This window comes from Procambarus clarkii, chromosome 26 (genome assembly GCF_040958095.1).
Source record: "Procambarus clarkii isolate CNS0578487 chromosome 26, FALCON_Pclarkii_2.0, whole genome shotgun sequence".
NCBI classification, from domain to species: Eukaryota; Metazoa; Arthropoda; class Malacostraca; order Decapoda; family Cambaridae; genus Procambarus; species Procambarus clarkii.
Genome location: NC_091175.1, coordinates 18,495,195 through 18,519,659, shown reverse-complemented (window position 1 = coordinate 18,519,659; position 24,465 = coordinate 18,495,195). Strand labels below are relative to the sequence as shown.

At 45.6% G+C, this 24,465-nt stretch overlaps 2 protein-coding genes across 2 annotated transcripts in view; one reads left to right on the top strand and one right to left on the bottom strand.

Moving 5' to 3' along the window:
• Mst87F (Male-specific RNA 87F) overlaps nucleotides 1-24,465 on the top strand; it is a 114,186-nt gene that overhangs the window by 18,448 nt on the left and 71,273 nt on the right. Inside the window, exon 2 of the mRNA XM_069331939.1 lies at nucleotides 21,896-22,067. Coding sequence (XP_069188040.1) covers nucleotides 21,987-22,067 — 81 coding nt within the window. The 5' untranslated portion in view covers nucleotides 21,896-21,986. The remainder of the gene's footprint in view (nucleotides 1-21,895; nucleotides 22,068-24,465) is intronic.
• LOC138368813 (uncharacterized) lies at nucleotides 20,995-21,534 on the bottom strand. Its single transcript, XM_069331512.1, has one exon. The coding sequence runs from the start codon at nucleotides 21,532-21,534 to the stop codon at nucleotides 20,995-20,997; it is 540 nt and encodes a 179-aa protein (XP_069187613.1).

Genomic DNA, 24,465 nt, shown 5'->3' with positions numbered 1-24,465 from the left:
CTCGGAACAAGTTCCAAGTGGCACGGGCTATGGTGAGCCCGTAGCTTACCTGGCACAGGAGCGGAGCAAGTAGCACGGGCTACGGTGAGCCCGTAGTGGACTTACCTGGCACAGGAGCGGGGCAAGTAGCACGGGCTACTGTGAGCACGTAGTGGACTTACCTGGCACAGGAGCGGGGCAAGTAGCACGGGCTACTGTGAGCACGTAGTGGACTTACCTGGCACAGGAGCGGGGCAAGTAGCACGGGCTACGGTGAGCACGTAGTGGACTTACCTGGCACAGGAGCGGGGCAAGTAGCACGGGCTACTGTGAGCCCGTAGTGGACTTACCTGGCACAAGAGTGGTGCTATCTGGAGTCCCTATTGTACAAACCTGTGTTTATAGTAAGGAAGGAAAGAGGTGTTATTTCAGGGATAAAATTAACGTATAGAACCAATTTGTCTTGAAAGTGAACGAGCTTCCCTTAATTGACATATACAAGCCAATTTAAGTGTAGATAACGTTTTGCTTGTGTTCTTGGTGTTCACCCTCGTAATCTATTGCCTTCTCTATTATCCTCACCCACGCTAAGGGGAGGAGAATATCCTAATCCCACTTACCTTTCTCCATAAAGGAATTACTCCTCCAATGAAGAGATTAAGTAACCGGGGCCAGATTCACGAAGCAGTTACGCAAGCACTTACGAACCTGTACATCTTTTCTCAATCTTTGGCGGCTTTGTTTACAATTATTAAACAGTTAATGAGCTCCGAAGCACCAGGGGGCTGTTTATAACAATAACAACAGTTGATTGGCAAGTTTTCATGCTTGTAAACTGTTTAATAAATGTAACCAAAGCCGTCAAAGATTGAGGGAAAGATGTAGCACGTTCGTAAGTGCTTGCGTAACTGCTTCGTGAATCTGGCCTCTTGCAGATAAGTTGGTAAACTGTTTACATCAAGGCGTTGTTCTTAGGCAAAGACGACCACTTCATAGTAATGTAAACAACGAACATATTAACATCCTCTTGAGCACCAGCTGATTAGCAGGCAGGGGTAATCACCTTGACCTTCGTGACCCTGGTGACCTCCCAATGCTATTCTTACTGAGAGAATATCGCTAGGATACGATGAGATCGAACCCTCGTGCCTGGACTACCCAGACACCAGTACTAGTTCAGGGGACGCGGGTTCGATTCGTTTGCATATCCAATATATGTACTGTATATCCAGGGATATACATCTCTATTTTAGTGAACAAAGCTCTCAGGGAGATGCTGACAAGTTTCACTTTCATTGCTTCAGGACGTTATAACCTTAGCTCCAAGGAAGATTTATATCTCAGTTGAGTACCAGTTAGGTGTTCCTTCCTTAGAGTTAGAGATACCAGTTAGAGCGCCTTCCCTATTGTGACCATCCATGGCTTAGCTGGTAGAACAACAGTCTTGTATGTTTGAGATCTTGAGATGAACTGAATCTCCAAATGATCCAAGGAAATGAAATATAAAGCTACTTAAGAAAAAGTAACATAATTTGTATATAATGAAGCTTGATGGTGTTATAGAATCGGTTAAGGCAAGTTGGATAAACTGTTTGAAAATTGTGCCTACTCATTCATTCAAATTAAGCATGTTTAATTTGATTTACATATGATTTACAATCAAATTTACATGTGATTTGCAATCAAATTTGCAAGACAAATTCTCCAAGGCAAATGTGATTTACAATCAAATTTACGTGTTATTTACAAACAAATTTCCATGTGATTTAAGTGAGTGCTAAGAGAGACGTCAGCCGGGGAGGGAGGGAGGGTGTTTGTTTACATCTTGTATAATATGTGGCGTCGTTCCCTCAGAAACATGTTTTCTCCTCCCCACACACACCTGTCAACACATGCTCTCAAGCACCCACGTTCTCCCCCCCTCCCCAACACACACACCTGTCAACACATGCTCTCAAGCACGCACATTCTCCCCCCCCCCCCCACACACACACCTGTCCGCTCTCACCAGCGGACAGTCATGTAAATATGGTAGTCAGGGTGAAGGAGGAGAGGAAAATGTCTTCTTCCTTGGGTAATGAATCTGGAGAAAATTTTCAGACCTGGCAAGCCATTTACTCCAAACAAGTCACGCTCTCATGTTCCATATATATATATATATATATATATATATATATATATATATATATATATATATATATATATATATATATATATATATATATATATATATATATATATATATGCGAACAAGCCTGAACGGTCTCCAGGCATATATGCAACTGAAAACTCACACCCCAGAAGTGACTCGAAGCCATACTGCCAGAAGCAATGCATCTAATGTACAGGATCTCTTAACCACTCGACCAACACGACCGGACAAAAGAGGATGGTAGCCGAGGCTAATTCCCATCCCCCCGCCGGCACTCTGTTGGTAATCTTGGGCATGGTATTTTATCAAATCACCTCATTCACGTGTGCCCCAAAGGATGAGGTGATTTGATAAAATACCATGCCCAAGATTACCAACAGAGTGCCGGCGGGGGATGGGAATTAGCCTCGGCTACCATCCTCTTTTATCCGGTCGTGTTGGTCGAGTGGTTAAGGGATCCTGTACATCAGATGCATTGCTTCTGGCAGTATGGGCTCGAGTCACTTCTGGGGTGCGAGTTTTCAGTTTTATATATATATATATATATATATATATATATATATATATATATATATATATATATATATATATATATATATATATATATATATATATATATAAAATAGGGGAAGGGAGTACCACCTCTAGCTGGAAGAAGGGGGACCCATAGCCTCGGAGGAAACCACGCATAACGCATTAGAGGGAATGTTTAGATCCCCTCCAATACAGTTTCTGTGTGCTTTTCTCCTACCACCCCCTTCCTTGAATATTTTTTGTGCTTTATTATGCATTTGATGGTTACAAGATATACATGGGTTGATACAAAAATAATAATGCAAAAAGGTGCTTAAAGGTTATGGATCTCTTGAAAAACACAACAATGGGAAACATTGATGAATGTCACAGACGGGTTCGATCATTGTTGCAAGTCAAACACTTCTTCGAATTCCTCTGAAGTTGGACTAGTGCCCAAGACGCAACAGGCATTTCCCCTCTGAATCGCAACACTGAGGCGCTGGAACAAGAAACTTTTTGCTCTCTGGTCTTTTGTAGCGCTGATCAATTTGTCCCCCAATTCCTTCAGGAACTTCAATGCACATTTTCCCCACGAACCGAGGGTCTCCGAGCCGATCGGAACAAAGCTGTAGCAGTGTGCTAGACCTCTGTATTTAATAATTTTCTGCGATTCCCTGAAAGAAGCAGCACCACCGCTTTCACGTGTGCTGTAGTGGAGGTAGGTACTGGCCAGTGTGGCAGCGCACGTGTAATCCCATACCACTTGCTTACCATCCTTCCAAGGTAGCAAGGTGACCCCATCAGGGCGCTTCTGAGGGTCGTTAGGTCTGGATAAGTGTGGTTCCTCTTTGTGCCGGGCAGCGGGCTGTGGCGAGGCTCCTCTTGATGATGTCGTTGACTTCTTCATGTCTTGCAATTTTACCCTGTGATTTACGACATACCAGACCATGACGACCATATTGGTCTGCCATCGCAGTTCCGCAGATGCACCTATGTTCGGTGAGGATGGGGGCGGCAAGGCGAAGGGCAACTCCAATGCGGAGAGCGTCATGACTGAGGCGAGTTCCCAGGGCTGCATTGGGCACAGCAAATAAAAAATCCCCGGCGTGGGGTGCTGTTACCGCTAGGAGGCGGGCTTTGTTTTCAGCATCAGCGTTGTCAATCATTGCTGTGACAGTCTTTTCCATTATGGGGCTATCCCAGTGGGCCTGCTTGTGGTCTTTTGGGACTTGTGGTCGGGGTTGAGGGTGTGCAATGGTGTCCCATTGTCTGGCTGCTTCGATGAACGTTTGATCATGAGTTCCCGCTGTCTCTCTCATACGCTCTGGTAGGATCTGCCCTACCAATTCGTTGGCTGCTGTACATGAGGATAAGAATGCTGGAAGTGCTACCTCAGTTGCCTTTCGTATGCCTATCCCTCCAAATCTCACTGGTAGTGTTGCTTAGTCCCACTGACTGTCATCTAAATCTAGGTTGAGCGCCTTCCTGAATATTGACCTGAGGAGCTCATCATATTGATTTAGAAGTGGGTTGCCAAAAGTTGGTGCACACCTTAAGAAGTATGTTAGCCTGGGCAAGGTAAGGCACTTTGTGAGAAGGTAGAGGGCATCGTGGGAGTCCAAGTCCCCAATTCTCTCTTCCATCCTCTTTAGGTCTCTAAACTTTTCGTCAAGGACTGCAGCAATGGCATTGTGGCCCAGAGGTGCTCCGAGTAGTGTGCTGTCGGTAGGTTTAACGACTGAGGCTTCTGGTAGAACTGATTTCACTGCTCTAATGATTACTTCACTAGATGCAATAATTTCGCACTTGGAGGGGCTAAGAACGAGACCCATGGACTCCCCCCGTGTCTTCACCAGCTGTAAGTCTTCTAGCAGGGAATCTTGTGTGCCTGCCAGAGTGCCATCATCCAGGAACCAGATGTTGAGCTCGCTGGACAGTCTGGTTGTAATTTCTCGAACCGCTATGCAAAAGAGGAACGGTGCAAGTGGGTCACCCTGTTGAATTCCCTCTGCTGAGGTGACTTCATGTTTGCCAAACAGGAGGGTTGAGTCTTTGCTGTAGCCTGCTGACACAAACGGGAGAATGCTTGGGCAATGTTCCTGGACTGCAGTGAGGATTGCTTCCCTTTTGACCGAGTTGAAAGCGTTTTTAAAATCTAATTTTACTACTGCCTGGTCTTCAGTAAGAGAGCTAATGTAGGCTCGTGCAGCATGAGCCGCTGCTTCACAGCCTTGGGGGACTCCAAACCCCAGCTGGTTGGGTTGCAGCATGGTGGCTGCTTCCGTTCGGATACTTTTGACAGCAGCCCTTGCAACTAGGAGGCGAAGGGTATTACCAACGGCAATGGGTCTGATCCCTCCCCCCTTCTTTTTGAGGGCACATAGGGATGCACCAAAGAAGAATGGTTTGATTTCATCAGGGATTAACCCGGCGAGGCAGTTGTTGACAAACGTTGTGATTTCTGTCAGGAGCGCCTCTGCAGCTGGGCCAAGAACAGGGTTCACCATTTCCTTCACATGTTGAGGTCTTACCCCCGTGTAGCTTCCTGAGGAGCCCGGGGGAAATGAAACGATAGCTTTATAAACCTCTGACTCCCGGAGGACGAGAGGTTCCTGGTTAGGGGCGAGCCTGACCTGTGGGGGAGGTCCACCTACGGCCCTGAGGGGGTGTTTTTCTCTCAGTGCTTGGGCTGTGGTTTCATCCCTGGGCAAAATTTTGTCCTCACTTGTGATCACCCTGAGTGCCCCGACTGTATTGCCCTCTTCAATTTTCTTGCTGACTTGGGTACCTAATTTTCTGTTGTCGCTGATTGTCGTACTTGGTCTGCCTCGGCGGTGTTTGGTGTGTTTGGGGAGGCGGACTAGGTTGTCAGTCCTAGGAAAATCCCTAATTGCTTTATTGACGGATGAGGCCAGTGTCTTGCCTCCTCTGTCTGGTACACCTAAGCATGCATTGCCAAAAAGTAACAGATTGTGCCAGGCTTTGATGGTATCAGGTGCATCAAGGTTATTTGACCCTCTGTTGACTTTTGCGATGAGGTCCGTGTATTTCCCTGCAGCAAAAGGGCGAGAGGCCTTTGGGATGTGGGTGAGTGTCCTGGTTGACGTTGCTTTAATTGCCTCTAGCAGGTCGTCTGTTGCAATGTAATCTGTTGCGATTTGTACTGGTGCAACAGGCTCCTGAGTGCTGCCTCCTCCCACGGGAGGCCTCCCTGACCCAGGACAGTCACCATGCTGGCGTATGACTCTGGAGACAGAGTTGATGCTGACGTTGTTCCCACAACCACTGCATGTGCCTCTCCTTTGATTGGCTTCGGGAGGGGTGAGCTGGCTGGTAGCGGCTTCTTCTGCCATCCCCTTAGGTAAAGTGAATGTCACCTTGCACTGGAGTATTTGTCTCTCCCTCCTGGCTGGGGGGGACGAGGTTGTCCCCTATACTATGCGTCATGTCTGGGCAGATGTCTGGGGTGGGTGGGCTCGTGGAGGTGGTGGGTGGGGGTTGGGAGGCTGCGCGCTGGCCCGGTCTGGGAGGGGGGCCGGGGAGGGGAAGGCGCGACCACCTGGTCGTGGGAGGTGGGGGCGGGGGAGCGGAAGACACTGCACCACCCGGAGGGGGGGGGGGGGAGACACTACACAAGTGGAGTGGGCGAGCGGGAGACACTACACTCACTGGGGGGGAGGCACTACACTCAGGGGGTGGGGGGAGGCACTACACTCAGGGGGTGGGGGGGAGGCACTACACTCAGGGGGTGGGGGGGAGGCACTACACTCAGGGGGTGGGGTTAGACACTACACTCACTGGGGGGGAGGCACTACACTCAGGGGGTGGGGGGAGGCACTACACTCAGGGGGTGGGGGGAGGCACTACACTCAGGGGGCGGGGGGAGGCACTACACTCAGGGGGTGGGGGGAGGCACTACACTCAGGGGGTGGGGGGAGGCACTACACTCAGGGGGTGGGGGGGAGGCACTACACTCAGGGGGTGGGGTTAGACACTACACTCACTGGGGGGGAGGCACTACACTCAGGGGGTGGGGGGAGGCACTACACTCAGGGGGTGGGGGGAGGCACTACACTCAGGGGGCGGGGGGAGGCACTACACTCAGGGGGTGGGGGGAGGCACTACACTCAGGGGGTGGGGGGAGGCACTACACTCAGGGGGTGGGGGGAGGCACTACACTCAGGGGGTGGGGGGAGGCACTACACTCAGGGGGTGGGGGGAGGCACTACACTCAGGGGGTGGGGGGAGGCACTACACTCAGGGGGCGGGGGGAGGCACTACACTCAGGGGGTGGGGGGAGGCACTACACTCAGGGGGTGGGGGGAGGCACTACACTCAGGGGGTGGGGGGAGGCACTACACTCAGGGGGTGGGGGGAGGCACTACACTCAGGGGGTGGGGGGAGGCACTACACTCAGGGGGTGGGGGGAGGCACTACACTCAGGGGGTGGGGGGAGGCACTACACTCAGGGGGTGGGGGGAGGGTTGATGTGGCACGTAACACTTGGATAATTTCCTTTTGACACTAAACACTGGTGAATGTGTCCTGGCTCACTGGGTGTGGTGCTCTCAACACGATACTCACAATGGTCCAGTCACCACAGGACTGGTCATCTTTTTCAAGCACTTATTGGCACACTGGTGACCCAGTCTCTTGACCTCACCACATGTGTCCTTCCACCCTTTCCTGGTGAGGGAGCCGTAGGGCGTGTGACGTGTGTGGGCGTGGGCTGGCGGTGGGCGTGGGGTAGCGGTGGGCGTAGGGTTGCGTGGGGTGACGGTGGTCGTGGGGTGGACGATGGTCGTCGGGTCAGCCGCCGGGAGAGGGTAGCTGGGTGGGCTGGCGAGGCCTGTGGGAGGCTAGGGAGAGGGTGGGGAGGCTAGGGAGATATATATATATATATATATATATATATATATATATATATATATATATATATATATATATATATATATAAGTATCCTCTATTTTTTCAGTGTTTTAAAGTGTCTATATTATCCGGTCTATCATGTCTGGTTTGCAGTGTAAGTCCTGTGGTCTCTCCTGGTACGTGAGTCGTGAGTCATGAGATGGTTTTTGTCTATCTATAATGTACTTTCTTCAAGGCAAATATGCTCCTTCTGAAGATGAGGACTCCAAGCTTGGATAAAGTAGTGTTGTATGGGGCCGCACAAGAGATCTTTACAATTGAATTACCCCTTCTTTTCATAGGCTTTAATAACCCCTTCAAAGTTTGATAGGCCTTAATAACTCTCCAAAGGTTGATAGACCTTAATAAGCCTCCAAAGTTTGATAGTCCTTATTAACCCTCCAAAGGTTGATAGGCCTTAATAACCCTCCAAAGGTTGATAGGCCTTAATAACCTTCAAAGATTGATAGGCCTTAATAACCCTCCAAAGGCTGATAGCACTTAATAACCCTCCAAAGGTTGATAGGCTTTAATAACCTCCAAAGGTTGATAGGCCTTAATAACCTTCAAAGATTGATAGCCCTTAATAACCCTCCAAAGGTTGATAGCCCTTAATAACCCTCCAAAGGTTGATAGGCATTAACCCCAACACCAAACCAAAGGTACCAGGTTCACCACTTTACATCTAAGACACATTTCCCAACAAACTACTCTAAGAGGTTACTAGTGAAAAACACCAAGACTGGGATAAGCAAGTGTGCAAATTCGTGATGTGTTCGTAAGAAAAAATATAAAAGAATTGTTATTGTAATATGGATCGAATCTCGAGGTGGATCTGACGCCCATTTGGTACCACAGGGGTGATTTGGTACCACAGGGGTGATTTGGTACCACAGGGGTGATTTGGTACCACAGGGGTGATTTGGTACCACAGTGGTAATTCAAGATACAGACTGGAAGCTCCAATATTCCATCAAAGCAACACAGAGGCTTGCTTGTCCCATCAACGCGATCCGGGTATCCGATATTCCATCAGAGGGAGCGAATGGTCTCCAGTGCTTCATCAGAAAGGGAAACGGAGCCCCTAGGGCTTCGTCAGAGGGGAGATGGGAGCTCTAGGCTTCATCAGAGGGGAGAGGACTAGGCTCTAGTACTCCAGAAAATTATTAGAAAGGAAATAGATTAACATTTGACTATTGAAACACTTGAATGGATACCTTGTGATGGGTAAATGTTAAGGTGAAGGTCGTTCTATAGTTGACTAGAGGGATTTATTAAGACGTTTTTTCAGGTAAGGTTCAAGACTAAAGGTATCACATATACTTAGTGAGGTCTTAATCCTGCCGTGGATTAGTTCATTATGAGGATTATATTGTGGGGGTGGAGTACTCACCTAATTGTACTCACCTAATTGTGCTTGCGGGGGTTGAGCTTTGGCTCTTTGGTCCCGCCTCTCAACTGTCAATCAACTGGTGTACAGATTCCTGAGCCTACTGGGCTCTATCATACCTACATTTGAAACTGTGTATGGAGTCAGCCTCCACCACATCACTTCCTAGTGCATTCCATTTATTAACTACTCTGACACTGAAAAAATTCTTTCTAACGTCTCTGTGGCTCATCTGGGTACTAAGTTTCCACCTGTGTCCCCTTGTTCGTGTCCCACCCGTGCTGAAGAGTTTGTCTTTGTCCACCCTGTCAATTCCCCTGAGAATTTTGTAGGTGGTTATCATGTCTCCCCTTACTCTTCTGTTTTCCAGGGATGTGAGGTTCAGCTCCTTTAGCCTTTCCTCGTAGCTCAATCCTCTCAGTTCCGGGACGAGCCTGGTGGCATACCGCTGAATCTTCTCTAACTTTGTCTTGTGTTTAACTAGGTATGGACTCCAGGCTGGAGCTGCATACTCCAGGATTGGTCTTACATAAGTGGTATACAGGGTTCTGAAAGATTCCTTACACAAGTTTCTGAAGGCAGTTCTTATGTTGGCCAGTCTAGCATATGCCGCTGATGATATTCTTTTGATGTGGGCCTCTGGGGACAGGTTCGGAAGTGTGTGTGTGTGTGTGTGTGTGTGTGTGTGTGTGTGTGTGTGTGTGTGTGTGTGTGTGTGTGTGTGTGTGTGTGTGTGTGTGTGTGTGGGTGCGTGCGTGTGTGTGTGTTTCAATTAAATCAAAGTGCTAATGTTTTCTGCAAATCTGAAAATATTGTAAAGCTGCCGAACGTCAAAATACACGTATATATATTATTTTTTATTTGCCTCTCTCTCAAAAAAAAAAAAAAAACTTTTTTTAGTCCTCGGTAATTAAAGAGTTTTATCGATTACTGTGCAGGGAAAAAAATGTCTATCAAAGGAAAATTTATGTCAACAAAGATTTTTTTCTCTTTTTCGGAGCCATTCTGAATCAGCCTGTGAATCACGATAGATAGATCCGTGAAGAGTTCAACACAAGCTGTTTAAATTAGCTTTTAGTTAAAAAAAAAGTTAGCTTTTTTAGTATCCGACACATTAGCGTGTACAGCTTCGCTACACCGGGCCGCCTTTTTCAGCTTACTAATGGGATTACTCAGGTGAGCTATGTGCTGGGTGGAAGGCTCAAAGTTGCTTATGTTCTGTTATACGTTTAGTGGTAATTGTGATGGACGGGTGTCATATCAGAGGTGTTCTCTCTCTCTCTCTCTCTCTCTCTCTCTCTCTCTCTCTCTCTCTCTCTCTCTCTCTCTCTCTCTCTCTCTCTCTCTCTCTCTCTCTCTCTCTCTCTCCTTTTATCTCTCTTGGATACTCTGTGTAACCATGTAATTTTGCAACAGGTATGCGTTTCCTATAACTTGGGGTATGTTGAAGCACCTCTGGTTTGGGACGGGTATACTCACATGGTTGATGTGACTATACACCTGTGAGTCAGGCTTGATATACTCACTTGGTTGATGAAACATCTGTATTCACTTAGTTGTATTCACCTAGTTATGCTTGCGGGGGTTGAGCTCTGCTCTTTCGGCCCGCCTCTCAAGTGTCAATCAATCAACTGTAACTAACTACTAACAATTTCCCCCCCCCCCCACACACACACACCCAGGAAGCAGCCCGTAACAGCTGTCTAACTCCCAGGTACCTATTTACTGCTAAATAAACATTAGCATCAGGGTGAAAGAAACTCTGCCCATTTGTTTTCGCCTAGTCTGGGAATCGAACCCGGGCCACAGGATTACGAGTCCTGCGCTCTGTCCACTCCTCTACCAGACCCCCAACAAAATCAATCAGACTGGATATACTCATGAATTAAAATACGTGCAGGCCACTGTATTGGTGATATTTTCAGCGCTGGCGGCAGTAAGCAGAAAAAATAATTTGAATTACCAGTTTTCTTTCATATAAAATAATATTTTTTTTTGCAAACGCAATAAATTATTTATTAAATCCTACCAGCCACACGCGGTAATGTTCAAGTAGAACAAGCCCGGTTATATTAGACATTCGCTTTAAAAATCTTGTCTATTTTTATAGAATTTGAGCTAGCGAGGAAGTTTTAACGCACATTACCTGAATTTACCTGTTACTATCTCCAGTGGCCTCGACGGGGACACCATCCCAGCGTTTTGTCAAAGTCCCCCCCCCCACGCCTCTTCCCACCTTCCGACAATATACAGTATAATATATGTTCTTTAAACAACATACTTCACGTTTTCTTTACACTCTTCATAATACCAGCAAGTTTGAGCACAGGAGCTGGGCTTTGAGCCCAAACTCAGTTGCCCGAATTTCAGAACTGAATTAATCCGCTTTGAAACTGAAATCCGATCAACCGGTTGGCAGATGGATAAAATAGGGGGGTTTCTGCGTTTTATATATAATGATATATTAATATCATTATATATAAAACGCAGAAACCCCCCTATTTTATCCAATATATAATGTGTATTAATATCATTATATATAAAACGGGTTTATATATAAAAGGGGGGATTTCTGCGTTTTATATATAATGATATATTAATATCATTATATGTAAAACGCAGAAACCCCCCTATTTTATCCATCTGCCAACCGGTTGATCGGATTTCAGTTTCAAAGCGGATTAATTCAGTTCTGAAATTCGGGCTTTACTCCATAGATTCTGACATCGTGTATTCTTTATGCACCAGTTTCAGCTGCTGGTAATTCTTATGGAACCAGAAACCTGCTATTAATATGTTATAGGCCTACGCTTCGTGTCAAATAAATTTTGAATTTTATCGTTCGTTTGCATTCAGGCATATTTCAAAATGTTATTTTTATCAGGAATAAATATGTTATTGATATTTTCGTCTGAATACTATATTGATATTTCGTACATTGTTTTATGCCTGAGTAATACATTTCACACATCAACGGGCCGTATACTTGGAATTATTAACGTACATGGAATACAAAGCTGTTGAATTTCGTTTAAATACAGCACAACATACTCATGTTTTTGTGGGGTTTTTTTGGTGGATGAATATCATCAGGATGATGAGTCAGGGTGTATACAGACTCATGTATCCAAAGGCACTCGAGTGACGTACACAAATGTGTGTGTGTGTGTGTGTGTGTGTGTGTGTGTGTGTGTGTGTGTGTGTGTGTGTGTGTGTGTGTGTGTGTGTGTGTGTGTGTGTGTGTGTGTGTGTGTGTGTGTGAAAAACAGTAAACTGATTTACAGTTGAGTGGCGGGTCGAAAGAGCCAGAGCTCAACCCCCGCAAGCACAACGAGGTGAATACAAACTGACAAATATGCTCATCCTGCTATACACTATGCCACAAAAGCCATGTAAACAAAAGCAATATACTTACACATACAGATACAGTCGAAGTCAGAAAATAGCTAAAAACAAAAAAGTACATTTTAGACAGACACAAAGACAGACAGACAGACAGACAGGGCTGATGCCTCCAGCAGCGACTTCCGCAGGAAAATGCAAACGCCTCTTTAACCCGTCGACTTCTCAGCAATTAAAGAGGACTACATATCAGTGTGTCTAAAAAAAAATTAAGAATTCATAAATGAAATAAATGCAGAGAGTAACTGGAGCACAGGAGGAAATCGCACACGGTGATTGGAGGAGTGTAAGGGTTTAACGAGTCCAAATGCTCCTTGAGACTGGATTCAACCCCATTTTATCCAGGAAAGAGAGTCGCCACCTGCAGTTTTCCCGCCTTCGGAATAATCGTCGCTCGGGCAACGATTAACTTCAGTTGCAACGAAAGAAAATCGGTTTCCTGTGTTCGGAACCGACTCGGCCTTTGACTGGACATATTTTGTTTTTCTCCCAAGTAAATTCTGTTATCGAGGAGCCTGAGTCGGCCACGGGAACAGAACCCAGAGTCGAACACAGAAGACCAAAGTGACACTAGTCTATGCATCTGTCTCTTATACTTGTATTTATTCCGCGTCAATCTCAGTTGTGATTTCGCAAACAAAATGTTATTTTGTGTTTCTCATATGGTTTTATATACGGAGATATTATATGTGATATAAGATAATGCTTAATACTGCTACTTGGGTGATATTGAGAGCGAGTGGTATGGGGCCATGGTATGGCCACGCTGGCTTAAGGCTGACACTACCACTCTTAGGCCAGAGGTGGGCCACTCTCCCACATTTTATTAAAGGTGGGGCCTCTCCTCCACCTGTGGCTAAAGATGGGCCACAAGGTGTAGGCTGCCCCACCTGTGTACTGTGGTGGGCAGCATCTTTCCACCTCTCCCCCTAAAAACACTGTTTTTCAGCTTGTCAAGCAGGTGTTCAGCGTCTGAATAAATCTGGTGTGTATCGGGCAGTCACAGGAAACTTAACTAAGGCAGCTTGTCACTCGCGTAAGTGTAAGCAGAGCAGAAACATTCCGGTAATATTCCCAAGAATGGGAAATATGCGACAATGCACAGAATGGTTAAAACATTCGTATATATTAACCAAAAATATTTTATTTATATATTTACAATTGTTTCACCTGAATTATTGTGTAATTCCTTCTTTCCTTGAGCTTCAATACTCTGTGGACAACTCCCATCGTGCTAATAGCGAATAGAACAAACCCATTTTGCGACTGGTTGCTATTATGTGCGTCGCGCTAGTTAAGAGGAATATCCTGTTTCGCGAATCCCATCCGAGCGTAAACCATTGATATTAATACACTTGTTTCCGGCGCTTCCAGCTTCCCATATTAACGGAGTGTGAGCAGGATATTAGAGCCGGGCGAGGCTTGAACAGCGGTGGATTCGGCCCAGCGAGGCTTGGACAGCGGTGGATTCGGCTCAGCGAGGTTTGGGCAGCAGTGGATTCGGCCCAGCGAGGTTTGGGCAGCAGTGGATTCGGCTCAGCGAGGTTTGGGCAGCAGTGGATTCGGCCCAGCGAGGTTTGGGCAGCAGTGGATTCGGCCCAGCGAGGTTTGGGCAGCAGTGGATTCGGCTCAGCGAGGTTTGGGCAGCTGTGGATTCGGCTCAGCGAGGTTTGGGCAGCAGTGGATTCAGCCCAGCGAGGTTGTTCTAACGCAGGGAGGAGCATTTACTAATCCTCCTCAGCTTTGACCGCATCAAGAACAAGGTGGATTTACTTGGCCGTGGGTCGAGGCGTGTGTGTGTGTGGGGACATAGGATCATATTTTACTGCAACTCATCTCCAGAGACAAGAGTCCATTTCATTCACTTGGGCACTAGGAGACTTGAACCGCGAACCTCAACGCGTTTCCAAGAGCCAAGTTCCTTCTCGTTGTGGTGCCCACATACATAGAGCGCAAATGAGTCACAGAGCATCAGGAAGAACTTTGTCAGTGTTAAATCTGTCATTAAATGTAACAGGTTAGATGCAGAAGTTGTTGAAGCGAATTCGATTCAAATTTGTAAATGTAAATATGATAAAAAAAGAGCGAGAAATGAGTCATTACATTAATCTAAGAACGTTCGGAAGGCGAGGCCAGGAGCCTAGCTCGACCCTCAAGCACATCTAGGTGAGTACATCTCAGCGAGTAACACACACACACATTGGGGATGGTGGCTAAGTGGACAGCGCTCTATACTCGTGGACCTAGGGACCGGGGTTCGATCCATGGCGCCGACGCAAAACAAATTGGCAGAATTTCTTTCACCCTGATGCTCCTTGTTCACCTAGCAGTAAATAGGTACCTGGGAGTTAGACAGCTGCTACGGGCTGCTTCCAGGGGGTGTGGGGGTGTGGGAAAAAAATCTATTGATTTTTTGACACTTGAGAGGCGGGCTCAAAGAGCCAGAGCTCAACCCCCGCAAGCACAACTAGACGAATACACTAACTAGAGAAGCATTCAAATCACATCCGCTATATGAGAGAAGTGAGACGACACCATTACAATCAAGACCAAAATAAATTAAATAAATTACTCGGTGTAGCATAGAGTGAACGACGTCACAAAGTGTTAAGAAGAGTATTAAAGAGGAATTCAAAGGGAAGCCAAAGGTGATAATTGGAAGGTCAAAGAAAAACAGATAATCTATAAAAAGTTGGAAAGCCAACAATTTAAGAATTTTTAAATAATAAAAATATTGATATATAAACAAAATGGCTGAAATAGTAATTCAAGAAAGTTTAATTTCTGGTATTGCCAGTTACATTGATGCATCATAGTACAGTTTTCTAACGTAAGGAAAGGGAACTATCGAGGAAAAGCGCCAAGCCATTACGACTATATAGCACTGGGAAGGGGTTCAGGATAAGGATTTAGGATGGGACGGACAGGGGAAAGGAATGGTGCCCAACCACTTGGTGGACGGTCAGGGATTGAACGCCGACCTGCATGAAGCCAGACCGTCGCTCTACCGTCCAAGTAAATGGAGGAAAAATATGCGAAGATTTAAATCAAAGGTTGTAAGAGGTTTTCGAAGCAGAGCCGAAGAAACTCTCCGACATGTGAGGGGGAAACTCCTTCAGAGTTTGGAATTGATTACACTTGTTGCAACAGGGAGAAAAGGGGACGGGAACCGCAGGGAGAAAAGGGGACGGGAACCGCAGGGAGAAAAGGGGACGGGAACCGCAGGGAGAAAAGGGGACGGGAACCGCTGAACAGACTTAGCGACACAAAGGCTGTTCCACCTGGTAGGAATCTCAGTGTGGCTCCTGGCGGCTCCTTCAATCATTTGCAATTTCCTGGTGGCGTTATTTTTACACTCTAATGCACCGGTGTTACAAAGTAGCCCTGAGGTTCCGGGTTCGATCCCCGGTGGAGGCGGAAACAAATGGGCAGGGTTTATTTTAACCCTGATATCCCTGTTCACCTAGCAGTAAATAGGTACCTGGGAGTTAGACAGCTGCTACAGATTGCTTCCTGGGGGGGGGTGTAACAAAAAGGAGGCCTGGTCGAGGACCGGGCCGCGGGGACGCTAAACCCCGAAATCGTCTTAAGATAACCTGAAGATAACCTCAAGACACCTCTCAATGTAAACTAGAAGAGAGAGTACACCTCGCTGTGTACACTGAGAAGCGAGTATACAGCTCTCGGGGCATCATGTCCCCTGGCTGTGTCAAGCTCTTTGCAAATGGTTTACAATGCAAGTCCTCTGGCCCGTTGCATAAGACATGAGTCCTGACCGTCCAGTGTTGGTCCCCGATCTTCCCAGCAAACACAAAACGTTGCAACAATGATCTTTTATGACATTGTAACAATGATCTTTTATGACGTTGCCTACAACTTTGTGTTTGGTCACTGCTCCCTCAAATACAAGCATAATGTTTAACAGGAACAATGCAGGTGCATGTGGAGGCGTATTTAGCGCTCCCTGAATATTACAGGAGGTCCAGTAATACAATGCTACTTAGCCTCCGTAAGTTTACACCTGTCCTATGATTCACAAAAACTTGTATGTTAGCTTTTTTGTACTGGAACATTGGAAAACAAATTCACGTAATATTGAGCATAAATTATGTACTCTGGTGTTCTGTAACACCAGGTTATTTGTAAGGTAAAATATACAGCTTGAGGCATCACAACTCTCTTCATTATTTGTAATTGCAGTTTAATATGTTTTAAAAGATATCTTACACTTTAAAATATTATGGAATGTCTTAACTTATTAAGCTGGTAGATCTGATATACTTTCTAATAAGCCACCTTTATATAACTTCGAATATATATATATATATATATATATATATATATATATATATATATATATATATATATATATATATATATATATATATATATATATATATATATAAACTTGGACTAGTAACAAAACCACAAAGATATAATTACTCTAGCCAACAATCAAAAGCAAGATATTAGGTTCGTCAAACAATTGAATTAATAATTGAGAAAACTGCAGAGGATATTATGATCTCTAAGAGGCAGCTCCTATATATATCCACCCCAAGCTCATGCATATACATGTCTAGCCTACGCTTGAAACAATTCAGTGATCCCACGTAGAATATATTACCTCTTAATAGGTTCCATAAATCAACAACCCTATGTCCAAAGCAATATTTTCCCCAGGTCTTTCCTGAATCTAAACTCATCCAATTAATATCCATGTTTCGAGATCAATTTTGTGTTGATATATTTAATCAGTCTTCCTCCCCCTTTAACAAGTCTTCCCCCCTCCCCTTAAACCAGTCTTCCTCCCCCCTTCAACCAGTCTTTCTCCCCCCTTCAACCAGTCTTTCTCCCCCCCCCCCACTTTAACCAGTCTTCCTCTAAAATTGTATTCACAACCCCTTTGTTATACACCTTCGTCTTCGCATATATTTCAATCAAGCCTCTTGTCTCCTCAAACCTCAGAATAACAATTATACACACAAAATTCATGTATTTTTGTGCTCATTACTCTGGATTTAAATAGCGGTCATTAACAAATTGATATACCATGCCTAGGTAACAACCTAGTCATGTAATTAGTTCTCTTGAATCGTCTCAACGTACTAAATAAGAGAGTGCTAAAATGCATGAACCCAAGCCATCTACCTAACCTAACCATCCTTCGCTTAGAAAATTTGGACATTTGTGAGCCGTAACGTTTCATAGGACCCCGTATTATGCACGTTAGGTCACAACGGGTCAGGTCATCAGTACGTTCACGATGGCTACAGAAAGCCGTCCTATCAGCTACGACGTCGTTAGGGCAACCATCGTACCAAAGGCCACGTGCTATGGAAAAGTAGCAGCTCAACCAAATCTACATTTTCTATAGGTATTTGTTGGTTAGGTTAGGTTAGGTTAGGCTTGGGTTCGTACCTTTCTGATCATGGTTGGATTTTGTACGTTGTAGCAAATCAAGAGAAGTAATTGGCTGGTGATAAGACGAGCAGAGACTTAAATAAAAGACCAGCCCCAAAGTTGCTTCTAAATCTACTAATTCTACTAATTCTTTAGTGCATTTGTGATAAGTTGGTCACACCTCTAACGCCCAGGTAATATTCTTAACACTAAGCATGAAAAAAACTCACTTATTAGTATTCTTGAGTTTTTGAGAGAAAACGAAAATTATTTTAATATTCTATGATTTTACTTTTAGTCTTCAGTTTATCTTTTGTGAACACGTGTAAACCGACTGGAAATGTGAGTGATGCCACATTAATAACTTCACTTCTCACTTCACCTGCCCACGAGATTGCACAGTAATATTTGCTGCACGTAAATAATTCTGTTAACAGGTATATTATAATGTTCTGAAGTAAAGAGATGAGAATATTACCCATCCTGGTGTTGATTATTTACGGCATAACCATAGCAGTAAATTACTCAATGAAATAACAACTCAACAGATCATTTAGTATACTGTACCGGATATGATGGCTCTCCTGGTTCGACGGTGTCGATTTGTGCTGTCTAATTCCTCGACAATAACTCGTTATACACAAGTACTCGGGACGACAACACAACACGTCTATAAACTGTCAAGGGTTAAAATGGCTACATGGCAATGATTCCCCGTTTTCTCCCGAGGAAATTTCCACCGGGGTCTCGTTTTCTATGAATGATTAAAGCTATAGGGTTAATGTATTAGTACAAAACAGCACCAATATTATCTGCTTATTGTATTGTAAGTTAGTAAATGGTGTCGATTTTTCTGACAATATGTGATATTTAAATCATATGAATATCATCCATCTCCCTTCACAGAAAAATGCCAGAAAAGATATTATTGAGAATTGAAACACTCTCTCCACTTACTTGCTTTGATAAATCCCAATAAGCTCATGAATTTATACACCATTTGATTGTAGTTTGAGAAGAGGGATCAAAGAGCCGAAGCTCAACCTCGACAAGCACAATTAGGTGAGGGCAAACTCTGCAACGTTATGAAATGTTTAATGGCAACGGTGTGTGCAACCTGCAGTATTCTTTCAATATCCCTGAAAGATTTCATTTACCTTGATTTCTCAATAATATCTCTCTAGATACGTCTTTAGGGCGGAGTATGGAACTTCACAGGTCTCGGGAACACGATCCCCTTGTCCCCCCTGTCACAATGTGTCTTCTGGTATGTGTCTCTCTTGTCCCCCTTTTAATGTGTCTTCTGGTATGTGTCTCCGTTGTCCCCCCTGTCACAATGTATCTTCTGGTAGATGTCTCCCTTGTCCCCCTGTCACAATATATCTTCTGGCATGTGTCTCTCTTGTCCCCCTGTCACAATGTGTCTTCTGGCATGTGTCTCCTTTGCCCCCCTTTTAATGTGTCTTCTGGTATGTGTCTCCCTTGTCCCCCTGACACAATATATCTTCTGGTATGTGTCTCCCTTCTCCCCCCCCTGTCACAATGTATCTTCTGGGACATTATGACAGGCTTACGTTATAACTTCTCATTAGCACTGTAGGTCAAGTATAGAGGGTTTAACTCACCGTTGCTATTACAGGTCAACTAACTAGAGTTAGAAACACTGTCGCTAGAAGTCATATATATATATATATATATATATATATATATATATATATATATATATATATATATATATATATATATATATATATATATATATATATATATATGCAGTGTCTGGCACACAGTTGTCGGGAGTCACGTGTTTCACTGTTGGAGGCCTCGTTATTAATGAAGATGAGGTGATATTTGCGTAGTTAATGGCCTCCAGAGGCAAAGCTTTGGTGTTGTCAGGGAAGAGATGAAGCTTTTAAGGCTCACTGTTCATTGCTCAAAGCCGAAAATAGACTTATTTGGGTAGCTGATGAGTTGTGAAGACAAGTATGAATATTAGTGTGCTGGTCTGCCTCACACACACACACACACTTCGGGGGGGGGGGGGTAAAAGTGTATTGGTCTGCTTTACACACTTAAAGATAAGTGTGTTGGTCTGAGCCACACACTTAGAAAGAAGTGTGCTGGTCTGCTTCACACACTTAAAGATAAGTGTGTTGGTCTGAGTCACACAACCTGACCAACATCAGAAAAACCAAACTCAGAAATAACGAAATAATCGACAAAAATAGCACCAATAAGAGATTCAACATAGTAGAAATCCTTCAGATCAACCATACTCATCCAGATATCAAGATTCAATTCATATCAAGACACGAATCTATTCAGCACGAACATAAGAGAACTGTCAGTTGATATCTCAGCTCAGCACTATACCACCGCCCTCAAGCACTATACCACCGCCCTCAAGCACTATACCACCGCCCTCAAGCACTATACCACCGCCCTCAAGCACTATACCACCGCCCTCAAGCACTATACCACCGCCCTCAAGCACTATACCACCGCCCTGATATCACTCCCAGCTCAACACCGTTCCCTATATGTATTATATATTGCGGAATTGTTGTTTTGTATTCGCTATCCCTCTGCCTCTGAGGATGCTAAGTTGACCTTACCGTAACATGTCGAGCTCGTCAGAAAGGAAAGTTGTTTGAGTTTATTTTTCCACTTCCATCCCAGGAGGTGTGATGGTGCAGAACTATAGACAGAGGGCGGTGGTAAGGTGCTTCAGGGAGGAGGTATAGTGCTTCAGGGAGGAGGTATAGTGCTTCAGGGAGGAGGTATAGTGCTTGAGGGCAGTGGTATAGTGCTTGAGGGCGGTGGTATAGTGCTTGAGGGAGGTGGTATAGTGCTTCAGGGTGGTGGTATAGTGCTTGAGGGCGGTGGTATAGTGCTTGAGGGTGGTGGTATAGTGCTTGAGGGCGGTGGTATAGTGCTTGAGGGCGGTGGTATAGTGCTTCAGGGCGGTGGTATAGTGCTTCAGGGCGGTGGTATAGTGATTCAGGGCGGTGGTATAGTGATTCAGGGCGGTGGTATAGTGCTTGAGGGAGGAGGTATAGTGCTTGAGTGTAACACGGGTTAGGGTTCCTCTCTCTACTTCTCTTTCCTTCTTTTCCCTCTACCCGTATTCTTACTTTTTATTCTCTACCAAGGGACTCCAAAACTTTTACCAAAGCCAACTCCACGCCACGTGGTCCTAAGACGATTGACCGACTTAGGATTCTACACCCAGTATGACGTGACCTAGGCTTTGAGCAAAACCCTAGAGTCGCCTCTACGCTGCCACCACCAGACCAGTAACACAGCAATGATCGAGGTCTGGATCGTGGTATAGTGCTTGAGGACGGTGTTATAGTGCTTGAAGACGGTGGTATAGTGCTTGAGGGCGGTGGTGTAGTGCTTGAGGGCGGTGGTATAGTGCTTGAGGGCGGTGGTATAGTGCTTGAGGGCGGTGGTATAGTGCTTGAGGGCGGTGGTATAGTGCTTGAGGGCGGTGGTATAGTGCTTGAGGGCGGTGGTATAGTGCTTGAGGACGGTGTTATAGTGCTTGAAGACGGTGGTATAGTGCTTGAGGGCGGTGGTATAGTGCTTGAGGGCGGTGGTATAGTGCTTGAGGGCGGTGGTATAGTGCTTGAGGACGGTGTTATAGTGCTTGAAGACGGTGGTATAGTGCTTGAGGGCGGTGGTATAGTGCTTGAGGGCGGGATGTATGGATGAGAAGGGCGGCACACAGCGAGGAGAGTGAAGGCTCTGAATATTGACGCGCGCTGGGACACCTCCCATTCACCCGGGCTCCCAAACCCGGGTCGAAGCCCCGTAATCAAGAGCCTGGCAGCCGCTCGCATCATCTCCAACATTCAATATTGATTTTCCTGACATTTCTACCTTGTTTCATTCGTTCTATTTACATTTAAGATTTATCATCATCCGCGTTTCTCTTATCTTTCGTCAAAATTCAATTTCTATCCCTTTTTTCGCCATATTTTTAAAGTTTAATCCAATCCCGTTCTCACAGATCTTATTCGACGTCCCTCTGGTCGCTTCAGGTGACCGGCCACGTCCCCTTACCCCTAGCTGGATAGATCGTCCCTCAGGGATTACCAATCATTCGTTAAACCTGATCTCCCTTCTCTATCCCTGGCAGGTACGAGCTGCTATGGCTGCCCCTAGCCGCCAACTGCACGGAGAAGATCCTGGCCCCTCCCTCGGATGTTCACTGGGTGTGGTACGTCCATATGTTGGCGCCAGAACACTATGCCCGCGACTGCAAGAACATCGTTGGACAGATCGTCGACCACAAGCTGTTTAAGTTAAAAGTGAGTTGAGTCGGGTTTTGTTGGTTCAGTGTGATGGTTGTTTTTTAGTAAATACATAACGTTGCTACAACTTTTGTTTTTAAAGATGTAACGTTGTAGAAATATCCTTATCATCTAGTCCGTTCTCATGATCCAGTCCGTCCTCATCAACCAGCCCGTCCTCATCAACCAGCCCGTCCTCATCAACCAGCCCGTCCTCATCAACCAGCCCGTCCTCATTAACCAAACCCGTCCTCATCAACCAGCCCGTCCTCATCAACCAGCCCATCCTCATCAACCAGCCCGTCCTCATCAACCAGCCCGTCCTCATCAACCAGCCCGTCCTCATCAACCAGCCCGTCCTCATCAACCAGCCCGTCCTCATCAACCAGCCCGTCCTCATCAACCAGCCCGTCCTCATCAACCAGCCCGTCCTCATCAACCAGCCCATCCTCATCAACCAGCCCGTCCTCATCAACCAGCCCGTCCTCATCAACCAGCCCGTCCTCATCAACCAGCCCGTCCTCATCAACCAGCCCGTCCTCATCAACCAGCCCATCCTCATCAACCAGCCCGTCCTCATCAACCAGCCCGTCCTCATCAACCAGCCCGTCCTCATCAACCAGCCCATCCTCATCAACCAGCCCATCCTCATCAACAAAGCCCAGATGCTCATTAATCCAGCCGCTGAATCCGCTGTTTATGAATGAAAAACAGTTTACACACGACTCATTACGATTAACCTCAAATCATTTCTCGAGCACTTGCTTCGCTAAAGACCTCTGTTCGAACCGCAACGCCATTAAAGGCTTCACCCACGTAGTTCAAATAACTGGCAACAGAACCTAGCACCTACCTTAACATACAGCTAAAGCTTGGCTGGCCTGCAGGACCTCAGGATAAACACCAAAGCTTGACCAGCTTACAGGATTTCGAGATGAACACCACAGCTTGAGTCTTGTATGAATGGGTCTGTGAGTTTGTGAGTGTATGGGTCTGTAGGTCTATATTTCAATTGATCTGTTAGTATTTGGGGTCTATGGCTCTTTGAGTCTGTGGATCTATCAGGCTGTGAGTCAGTGAGTTTATGAATCTGTGGGTCTATGAACCTCTGGGTCCATGAGTCTGTTAATCAGTGGGTTTGTGGGAGACTGTCTGCAGCTATCCCTTGCCTCCTAGCTCGTGTGTGGATAGCAGTTAAGGGTCCTGTTATCATCGTCTGCAGCGTCCACCGTTCAAGGATGGATAACGACACCTTGTGTGTGTGAGGTAGGGAGGAGGGGAAGGTTCTGAGGGTCTGGTTGAGGGGCGTTGAGCGATGTTATGAAGGGAAGACTAGAGGGGAAACACAGCATTTGCGTTCACTGTCTCACTTTCCCCTCTGCCTATTGTGTTCACATGCTTGAGTAGACAAGGGATTGTTTAACACTTTACACACACACACACACACGCACACACACACACACACACACACACACACACACACACACACACACACACACACACACACATACACACAGCGGCTATGGGCCTTGCTGCTGAGTAGACAGCACTCTGGGGTCGTAGTCCTAAGGTCCTGGGTTCGATCCTCGGCAGAGGCATAAATATATGGGTAGAGTTTCTTTCACCTTGATTCCCCCTGTTCACCTAGCAGTAAATAGGTACCTGGGAGTTAGACAGCTGCTACGGGCTGCTTCCTGGAGGGTGTATAACAAAATAGAGGCCTGGTCGAGGACCTGGGCCGCGCGGACGCTAAGCCCCGAAATCATCTCAAGATAACCTCAAGAAGATTACCAGTAATTGGGGACCTTTGTACAAATTGATTGGCGGATCGTATTCTGATGAAAATAAATGAGGGTGAGGCCTAAGAAGGAAATGAGTTAGAAAAGTTTTAATAAGTTCTCATATAAATTGGAAAAGTTTGAATTCAGGACAGACCTGGGTAAATACTGGTCTGAAAACAAGGTTGTTGACTTATGGAACGAATCACCAGGCGATGTAATAACGTGACACCGCTAGTTTTAAAAATAGATTTGTTTAAAAAAAATAGTGAAGCACCACAATACAGTGAGGCAGCACAGTATAGTGAAGCATCACAATATAGTGAAGCACCACAGTATAGTGAAGCATCACAATATAGTGAAGCACCACAATATAGTGAAGCACCACAATATAGTGAAGCACCACAATACAGTGAAGCACCACAATAACAGTGAGGCAGCACATTATAGTGAAGCACCACAATAACAGTGAGGCAGCACAGTATAGTGAAGCACCACAATACAGTGAGGCAGCACAGTATAGTGAAGCACCACAATAACAGTGCAGCACAACAGTATAGTGAAGCATCACAATACAGTGAGGCACCACAGTATAGTGAAGCACCACAATACAGTGAGGCAGCACAGTACAGTGAAGC

Excerpts from the sequence above, each read along its gene's own strand:
- LOC138368813 (XM_069331512.1), bottom strand. The coding sequence starts at position 21,534 with ATGGGAGGTGTCCCAGCGCGCGTCAATATTCAGAGCCTTCACTCTCCT.